The sequence below is a fragment of the Vanessa tameamea genome, chromosome 21 (genome assembly GCF_037043105.1).
Source record: "Vanessa tameamea isolate UH-Manoa-2023 chromosome 21, ilVanTame1 primary haplotype, whole genome shotgun sequence".
Lineage (NCBI taxonomy): Eukaryota > Metazoa > Arthropoda > Insecta > Lepidoptera > Nymphalidae > Vanessa > Vanessa tameamea.
The window spans coordinates 7913741-7924641 of NC_087329.1; the positions used below are offsets into that span (position 1 = coordinate 7913741).

Below are 10901 nucleotides of genomic sequence, written 5' to 3' on the forward strand. Positions count from 1 at the left end.
TAAGCTCCAATGGGGCCCCCATATAAATAAGTTGGCGAATAGACTCAGCTCTGCAGCCTATGCGGTAAAAAAAATTAGACTTTTGACTGATGTGGATACGGCTCGCCTTGTGTACTTCAGTTATTTCCACAGTATAATGTCGTATGGCATCCTACTCTGGGGTAATGCAGCTGACATTAATACTATTTTTGTACTGCAGAAGAGGGCTATTCGTGCAATTTATAACCTGGGCCCAAAAGATTCGTTAAGAGATAAATTTAAAGAAATTAAAATAATGACTGTCGCTTCTCAATTTGTTTTTGATAATGTTATGTATGTACGCAAAAACATAAACGATTTTCCCAGAAATTGTGACGTACATTCTATTAACACCAGGAACAAGAATAAACTTGTTACTCCAAGTACCCGATTACACAGGGTTAGTAACTCTTTTTTGGGGCAATGTATACGTTTTTACAACAGGATCCCAGAAAACGTTCAAAATTATTCAATTATAAAATTCAAAAGAATCGTTAAAGAGCGTTTGTGTGCTAAAGGATATTACAACACTAATGACTTTTTAGTTGACTGCACACCTTGGGAATGAAATGATCGCCTCCAGGCTGTTTCAAATAACTAAAATATAATAATTATTGTACATGCAAAATGAAAAAAAAAAAAAAATATCCCGCTGAGTTTCTTTCGCCGGTTCTTCTCAGGTCCGAGGTGCTAAATTCCGAACCGGTGGTAGATTTTTGACAATCAATAAGCAAGTGTAAACACTTCTATATTGAATAAAGATTTTTGATTTTGATTTTTTGATTTTAATACTATCGATAGTACTATCGATATACTGAATAGTTTTCGAGGTCAACTATCGATAGTCAAACTATCGATAGTTCTGCAACGCTGGTTTGAAGGATGTGTGAGCCAGTGTAACTACAGGCACAAGGGACATAATAAATAACATCTTAGTTCCCAAGGTTGATGTTCTTCTTACAGCGCCAATGTATATGAGTGACTAGTTATGTTGTAATTTGCTAATAGCACAGCATATTGTGCACTACTTACATATTTTGATCTATGTATCTTTATTTATGATCAAACACTATTCCTACACTTTATTCAAACCGTAATAGGAGAAAATCCAAATAAACAACATTTGACAGCAAATTGACGCGGTATCATTGGTTGGAGCTTGATATTTTAAGCTATGATAGTCACTATGAATTGTGGAAGTAAAATTAAATTGGATATGAGTAGTTAAATGCAATAGTGTTGTATTGTAAATAAAGATATATTATTCATAAACTCTTAATCGTGCACAACATAGCTGAGTTATTAGCAAATCGCATGAAATACGTAAATCTAAGGATTTTTTATCTTTTTTCATACTTCCATAGGAATAGGTAGGTATATACAGTACCATTATTCATCTACTAAGCTTGCGCCTTGAGGTGTAATTTATGAAGAAGTTATAGTATTCGATTATATTGTCAAATGTAATGTCACTTTATTATGTACAATTCTTAAAGTTAATTAAAGCCAAGTTCTCTTATGGTTTTGTCATTTATGTATCACGCCTGCCCCCAATGCATTAGTCCAAGACCCAAGTCACTGAACCAACGTGTATTAGAAACTTTACAGTTTACCTAAAAAAAAAAAAGTTGTCTATGCTTGGTAATATCCCAAGCGACGTGTTTCTTTGTCTTCTAAATTTTAATCTTGTTAGTTGTTGCTTAAATAAAATAATAAATAGATCTGTGCTGCAGTTCTGCACTATTTTTGTCATGTTAGTTATTAATTATTTAGTATATAATTGTATTCTTGGTATATATTGTCTTGTACCCTGCTCTATCGTGTATTTTAATATTGTCTCAAATTAGTTTTTATATATTTTTATTTTTGATATAGAATAAAAAGTGTTATACAGTGATTAATGACAAAGTACATCTAAAATAAGTTGATAAGATAACTGTATACAAACCTTTATTACTAACTTAATATGTTATTAATTTTGTTAATCCATGTGTTTGCACCTTATAATTTGATTCTTGTGTTTATTTCAAAAGGGGGGCTGATCATTCGAAAACTAAAACTACAAGAAGGTATGTTGGTATATAATTTGTATGATTATGACATAATAAATTATATTTAAAGATAATTACATATTATATTAAATATTATAATTAAGCGAATCGTTGTGAAAGTAAGTAAGTAGTGTTTACCCGTTGAATGCCAATTCCGATTGCTTACTTTTAATTATCATTTAACTTAACACTTCAAGTTATTTCTCTAATTTATTTTATTATTGAGTTAATACTGTAAGGAAATTACTGGAAGGATAAGAAAAAATATATATGGATTTTATACAATCTCAAATTGAGATTTATGAATCTATCCATAGAAATCTAAACAGGTATATTATGAATCTATCTGTAGAAATAAAAACAGGTATATTATGTAACTTTATTTTTTAAATATATTCATATCAACTTCTTGAATCAACTAACATAACTAGTGCATCAACAAATTTACACAGAAGAATGGTGTATTTATATACTTGATTCTAGAAACTTCTAGCATTGTTAGTATCTGTTTAACCCTAACTTGATGAACTTAAATCAGTTTATGATTATGTTAATGGATTGATGAATCGAATAATAAAATACACAGAAGAATTGTACCGTAATATACCTTATAGTAGAAGATTCTAATTTTACTAGCCTCTGTTAATATAATGCACTTTGAGCTAAGTCCTCTCCTCTTAGGGAGAAGATTTTGTATATCATTTAAACACACTGTTCGATTATGTACATATATTCTCACAAATAAAGTATTAATATAAAAACCTGGTCACTACCAGGTTTGAACATGCAATCTGCGATTAATATTTAGCTCATCAACTGCTGAGCTATCTTGAATCAGGGTTTATGGAATATTTCAAATTATTCTGTATCAATAAATAGTTAGAAAGAAATATCAAAGTAGGTACTCAGTAAATAAACAAAGTGTTAAGTATTTTTTGTCATTGTATTTAAACTATAATGTTGCAGACACACAGTAATATTATAATAAACTTTACTGAGTTCAAAGTAATTGATTGAAATAAACCATTACATAGGCATTAAATATGAAATTGAACATTAAGTCTTCTTCTTAACATGGCGGTACTTGCTTTAAGATGGTTTTCAACATTTATCAGAGTGCTAACTTCATAAAATAGCTTTAAAGTACTTACACATTAAAATTATCAGCAAAGAAATATTATGATTTGCAACTGTAGCTTGTATTAGACATAACATGAGATAAATTTTCTTACTTATGCCTCCTAAAGAATCCTAATTTAATGGGTGGGGTTTTTGCATGTAACATACAAACCTGTTTCAGTTTATAATGGAGTTTGGCCTTGACTATCATGTGTTCTCGAAAAACAAAAAAATTAAAGAATTAAGAAAGAAAATTTCTCCTTGTGGTACATCCATTTTTAGTTAAGATCAAGAAGACTATTCTTTTAATGAAATTTTCTTTAAGTTGACTTTTAGTTAATTTTACTGAATACCCAGTTCGATATCCCAGGTCATCAGTTTTATAACATCGAAGGTTTTAAATACTTTTTAATGAGAAAGTTTGTAGATTTGCAAAAGAAAACGACTTTAAGAAGAAAAATATTTACTCATAAATATATATACAGATTACAAATAGGTATACATGAAAACATACCGATGGAAATATGTTTGTTTTATAGACCAAAAATTACTTTATATAGTAGGATATTAAATACTAGATAAAATAATTGTTTAATTTGACTTCTAAATGCGTCGCTTATACGATTATATAGGATTTCTTATGGACTCTGGTAATTTGTTGCAAAGCATAAGCATAAATTAAAATATTTATGTGCTACTACTCACTCCTCTCAGTAAATATTACGATGGAGTTTGTACCAAAGAGTATATAGTTTATATATATATTTATATTTTATATTTTATATCCATAACATCCCTGTTTTTATGTCATCAACATATTCATTCAATTCAATTCAGTTCTTAGTTTAATGGCTTTTAGTTGTGCCACAGGGCACAGATTAACATATTCATCTTCCACTATCTAATCTACTTCTTCATCATCATCTCATATTTCATCTTAACCTAATAATATGAATGATGCAAATATTGTAAATAGGGACACTAGACCAAAATTGAGGTAAATTAATACATTTATTTAAATATTTACCGCGAGGACCTTTATTTGTGACAAAAATATTTTGCTGAGTTTTTAATGTGAGACAGGACATGTTTGTAGAACTTGTACAGGTCAATTCTAGCCAGAGTAAAAGATAATGTTATAGTTATGAACGTAATATAATTTTAATTGTTAAGTTACTATGTCTTTTTTTTTTTTAGACCGCCGCCATATTCCAGGTCTCCAGTCTCAATCGTCCCTTCGACTTCATATCACATTTCAACTCCATCTACCAATACAAATTCTGGAAATATATCGTACTATGATACTAGACCGTATTTCAGGTAAGGTAAACATTATTAACATGTAAATTATATCTATACTAATATTATAAATGCGAATATACTGTGTCTGTTACCTCTTAAAGCTTAAACTGCTCAACTGATTTGGATGAAATTTGGTGTGATAGTCCGGGGAGTGACAAAGGCTACCTTATTTTAATTCTCCCTTCGAGGGAGTAAAAGGGGGGTTGACGGTGTGTGTGCTGCAGGTCAAGTTTTATAAATGTCTTAGGGGTAAAGCTGCAGTTTCAGCTAACTATATCTACGAGTGAGTCTGTTATAAACTTGTATTAGAACACTATTGAGAGCGCTTAAGCGCGGATTAGCTATTTTCACGACACTTTTTAAAGGGATTGTGAACCAAGTATTTATTAGTTACTCAAACAAAAAATACTGAACAAAAATTTAGTCTCTTTTTAATAGAATCTTTTGAAAAGATTCTAAATAAACAGTATTGATGATATTTGACAAATGATTTGTTTAAAAAGCATGTTTTCATTTCATTTGATTATATTTTGGAACCCTTGTAATCATTATAATTAATACCAGCTCTATTTCTCTTCTCATATTATGTATCAACTAAGTTGACATAATTTTCGTATAAAGTTAAGTGGATTTAAGCCTCGTGGTTATAGTTGTAATTTAGTTAACAATTTAGGGATGTAACTTAATTTGATGTTTGTTAATTTTTTTTTTTTAAGTTTGTCAACCTCTTCGGCTTCTCCACTCCCTTCTGCACCTTTACCTCCATCAAACGTCGTTACTCCAGCTAACAATGCAAATACTGGAAATATATCGAATATGGGAGCTATTCCGAAATCTAGGTAAAGTAATACTAAAATGTATTATTAATAATTTGATATGTCTTTTTAAAATATACACAAGGATTAACCGAGATGGTTCAGTGGTTAGTACGTGTGTATCTTAATCTATGTTTGTGGTTTCAAACCCAGGCAAGCACAATTGAATTTTCATGTCTATAATTTGGGTTTATAAGTCTTAAGAAAACCAACCCGCATTGAAGCAACGTAGTAGAATAGGCTCCTAACCTTCTCCTCTAACGGAGAGGAGTCCTTAGACCCGTAACAAATAGTTACAGGCAGTTGCTTTACTTTTGACGAAAATTAATATCTTTGTTCATTTGTAGTAGCTTGATATAACGCCAAGGATCTTGGTTCAAACCCTAGGTCGGGACGATAAAAAGTTAGTGGCTTTTTATATCGAAAAATACTTTGTAAAAGCTCGGACACTGAAAGTTAGACGTGTGTACATTCCAAACCCTCAGGAAGCACATGAAGCATTTGGTCCTACGCCTGAACTCCGGTCTCTTTCATTTTTATTTTAAGGAAAGTTCCTGACACACGGATGAATAGTTCACTTGTGGGCGTGAAATGTGTAACATGTAATAATGACTTTGAATTACATATATTCCAATGTCGAAACGGACATAGTTCCTGCAACATATGCAAATTTCTCAATAAAAACTGCGGACGATGTTCTATGCAAATAACGGACGTAAGGAACATAACACTGGAAGCAACTATTGACGATATAAAGACCAAACACACTACTACTACTACTAATGTATGTATTTTTGTTTATTTACCTATATTAAAAAAAGATTATTGGATAAAAAAAAAATGTAGTTTTTTGTCTTTTTTTGTATATAGTAAAATATTTTAATAGCAAAAGTAAAAATAAACAAATTTTATACACATATACATATTCGATGCGATTTCCTAATATATTTGCTATAGCGATATTTATTATGCATATAATTATTTTAAAAAAAAACATAATTTTTATGAAGAAGATGACAACTTCAGTTTATAAAACGATGAAAGTCAAATTAAATAATTTGGCTTTTCCCTGCGTGGTCATTGATCGGTGGCAGCAGATGACGCTACACGCGACCAATGACTGCCCTTAAGCAGGAGGCTAGTCTAATGATAATGATTCAAGTTTGTTTAAATTTCAGGAACGTATAAAGTGTCGCAATGCAAGGCTTGGTTGTTGCCTTTCTTTCACTATATACGAAATGGACGCCCACTTACAAGAATGTCCTTATACGGACATGGAATGTCCACTTAAATCCATATATCAAACCTGCAATTGGAAAGGTATGTGATTTTGGTACTTATTGTGTTTGTATTTTATCGACTTAACTAAAAGTCAGAATATTTGAGTCTGAGCCCCAATTCTACAAATGTATAACGATTAAGATACGTTTCCGATTCTATTCCGATCCGATTTTGACATTGAAAAAATATTTTTAACTTTTAACTGTATAGAGTTGTCTTCTGAACGAAATAAATAAATTATTTATATTTTTTCAGGTAATATTAACGATATATGTACTCATTTTAACAACGAACATCCCGACAACTGTGTGGGCGACGTGGACAAAGAAATGACTCTCAGAAATATAGATAAAGATCAAACTTTGGTTTACTATGTTAACATTGATCAATTCAATTTCATAATTTATATTGAATTAAATAAAAACAAGAGGACACTATCTATGACGGCTCAACATCTGGGCACAAAAATCAGTGCCTCAAAATGGACGTATGAGTTCATTGTATACGATAAATATAAACCACAAAGAAAATTTCAGTACATTGATTTTTGTTGTTCAAATACTGCATTGATTAAGGAAATATTTAATAATCAGCAATGTGCGACAGTTAATGCCGAATATGCCAAAACATTTATTAATAGAGGTCGCTTGACTTATAAGTTTGTCCTAAAAAGAAATGCTACTAAAAACATTTCTAAAAACTCAAAAAATTGATTTAGAGAAAAATATATAGTGATTTACCTAATTTTTTTCCAATTGAAGTTGTTAAAACATGTATCTCAATAAGGCATATATAATACGGATTTAATAGCCATTAAGAAATACTATTATTAAAACAAATATTTTATTTAATGCTGAATTGCGATATATTCGTACTGCATACGACAAATCAGCTGATTTTTAAGGTCTATATCGATAGATACTATCGAGTAGATTATCGATAGGCAACACTAATGCACATTTTAGTAAAGAAAATCAACACAATAGACGATTTTGTAATATTTTGTACGATAATGGTGGGGTTTATATTGTTATCATAATTTTAAGGATAATAAAAAAAGACATCATGCATCATAATTTAATCCAACGATAATTTGTAATAATATAAGCTTTTCATCTAATTCTACAGGTGTAATTCTTCTACATTTGTATATGATATCTGTTTTTAATGACAGTATCGAATTATAGACAAAATCAAATCATAATATGGTCGAGGTCGCGAATTTTTACTCATTTTGAATGTCACATGCGTTTTTCATAGATTACATACAGATTAATTGTTTGTTATATTATTATCTAGTTTTTCCAACCAATACAATATTTTGCGTAAAACGAGCCAAAATTCGCGGCCTCTCACATGTACTTGAATAGTGAACACATGATCGTTTTATATTTAAAATATATCTTAAAACAAGGACACTTGTTCAACTATAAACAAGTTGATGGACGGCATTATCAATGAGATTTTACAATATAAGATCGACGAGTGTTTACATCTAACATTATGCCGCCTTTTTAAACATAATTGTAAAACTTATTAAATAGATTGTAAAATAATATATTTCGTCCTTTTGTTTATTTATTCAGCTGGTTAGTATACCATACTGGCAGTGTCATTACTACGAAATTAATGCATTCCTATCACATACTTTACAGTAATTATTAAGTATGCTATTGAGAACTATGTGTTCTCAATAGCATATCCAAGTGCAAGTAAAATATGAGTAGTATATGTTATTTCTGAATATTTTATGATATAAAATTGTATTCCTAAATTAATATTTTTATTTCATTTTTAGAAACAATGTTTTTATTAATAAACTTGGTTGTCCTCTGTCATTGCTTTATTATATTAAAAATTTTATTCATATCCCTTGAGATCTCAATATCCCTGTAGTAATTCACATATATTGTTTCCTCCAAGACCAAGTCCTTATACATTTTTAACATAGCTCATACATATTGACTAGAATACATTTTTAAATTCACTGTGTATAATTAAAAGTTTTTTCACACTAAAATGTATCTTTAAGTGACCAAACAGTGTTACACACAAATTATCTAAAGTGTCCCAAACAGTGCTTAGATCTCACAAGAAAGTTTTGTGATTAATTAATGAAATAAATTAGATTTTACCCAATATTCTAGTATTATTCACTCATACATAATTGTTGTATACACATTATTTATAGTATGTATTTAAAGTTGTCATTTTAACTAACAATTCAAATATCACAATTTTGTAGGAGATACTTGGCACTAGTATTTGTACTTGTGTCAAGTATCTTTATAAAATAAAAATAAAAACTTAATAGTTATATTTTCTAAATAAAATAATTAATAACAATGTTACCTCAATAAATATTACTGTGAAATGTATAAAGTATCAAACAAATATTGTTTCTATATTTTCAAAAATTATAGTTAATACTGATTTTTATTTTTATAAACATATTTGATCTTAATAAAATTAATCAAAATTGAATGCATGTCATTTTGTAAATATTCATTACTTCAGTAAATAATAAATGTTTTATCATTCATTAAAAGCTTAAATAAACTATATTTGTAAATTGCAAAATTGCTCATTATTTGAGTTGATGAATGATGAGTTATATCCTAAGCATTAAAAACAAATAACTGTTACACGCAAAACCCTCATCATATAATTGTATTCAATTTTTTTTATTGCTCTCAATGTTAAATTTTGTATCAAAATTAAATTTATGAATAATATGCATACCATTAATACTTATGTTAAAAAAAAATTTAGTGCTTATTTTCATTAAATTGTGACAAGAAATATACATTTGTTTTTTAATTGTTTATACCCCCATTGTAGGCATAATCAGCTTTGTTATGCATGACCAGGTGATTGTCCACAAAGTAGAAACTGTCAGAACAAGTTTCAAATGGTGCAGCAATCATCTCTTCCACTGGAATAAGAAATAGTAATATAAAACAAATTGAGATTTAGGTAATTTTTTTTCAGATATGTGAATTTTTATTTGCAGACAGTACCTTAAAAAATTAAAATGTAAATGCAAATTTATATTTAAACAAATTACCTAGATCAGGTGGTAAAGAAGGAAATTCATAAATATGTTCACATGTGTTCCTTGAAAATGGAATGCAAAAACCAAATTCAAAATCAAATGTCTTCAATAACGTATCTCTGAAAAAATGTTTTTCAATCATTCTGAAATGATTCACGGGACGAGCACCTACTGTAAATTCAACCCTGAAACAATTACAATATGTATGTTTTAATTCATAAAAAGTTTTATTATAGAAAATATAAAATTCCTACATACGATTAAAATATTATATTTAATGTTTCTGAATTCATAAACAAGCTTGTTTTTATACTTACGTAGCCCCTACAGTTTTGAGTTTTAAAAATTGCGGTGTAAATTGGTAGCGCACGAATCTTCCGGCATTTGGATCTAAGGGTTCTTCCTGGACATCTTCTGTTCCATCGTTATCAACACCAAAATCTGTTGGTGGTTTAGCAATCTCAAATAACACAGTGCCAGTTTCAAGATCACGTATTTTAAATCTTGTAAAATCTATATCATAAACATTGGCCTCGGGACTACATAAATATGTATCCGTAATTTTATCCAATCGTAAAACATCCTCCGGCGTTACATCGTTACGAATTACATCGTCTCTGTTTGTTTCTGCAAGGGATATTGATTCGCACTTTTTTCCAACTAAACTCATTATCAAGGAATTCTACTTATTTTGATATTAATAAAATAATTGAAAGTCAGCGCAACGGATTATATATATTATATATATTAAAAAATCATTAAATCATTTTATGATAATAAGTAATTGTTTTGTATTTTATATATCTATGATGATTAACATTTGTTTGAATTGAACTCTCAATTCTCTAGAAAGTAAAAAGTCACAAGGACGTCACTCTCAACAACTCGACATCGACTTATAATTTTGAATCTGTCACTTCGGTAATCGGTTCTTATACAGACTATAAAGATTGAAGATTACGTTATTATATACTTATCAAAAAATAATAATAATTAAAACAATAACGAACCTTATGAATTATTCCTAAATATTATTTCTCTAATAGAAAAGTTCTAGTCGTTAAAATCAAAATGATCAACTTGCACATTATTTTATCAATAATTACTTAATTGTTATTAAAGCTCATCCTAGTATTTCTTTGTTATGTATTACTTTTTACTTACACATTATTATTGAATTAAATAAAAAAACAAATTTAAAGAGTAAGCAGGGTTATATAAATGGTGGCAGTATTTAATTTACTTCTAATTGAAATACAA

At 29.1% G+C, this 10901-nt stretch overlaps 2 protein-coding genes across 2 annotated transcripts; one reads left to right on the forward strand and one right to left on the reverse strand.

The window, feature by feature from the left end:
• The first annotated feature begins 2328 nt into the window (after positions 1-2328).
• Positions 2329-8105, forward strand: LOC113395547 (uncharacterized). The gene is made up of 6 exons (XM_026633153.2): positions 2329-2398; positions 4386-4508; positions 5207-5329; positions 5852-6089; positions 6484-6625; positions 6842-8105. Exons 1-6 carry the CDS (start codon positions 2340-2342, stop codon positions 7297-7299), a joined length of 1143 nt encoding a protein of 380 aa, XP_026488938.2. The 5' UTR covers positions 2329-2339; the 3' UTR covers positions 7300-8105.
• A 1175-nt stretch (positions 8106-9280) lies between these two features.
• Positions 9281-10548, reverse strand: LOC113395548 (protein unc-119 homolog). The gene is made up of 3 exons (XM_026633154.2): positions 9959-10548; positions 9654-9826; positions 9281-9521 (listed from the first exon to the last, which is right to left on the reverse strand). Exons 1-3 carry the CDS (start codon positions 10309-10311, stop codon positions 9403-9405), a joined length of 645 nt encoding a protein of 214 aa, XP_026488939.1. The 5' UTR covers positions 10312-10548; the 3' UTR covers positions 9281-9402.
• Positions 10549-10901: the final 353 nt, after the last annotated feature.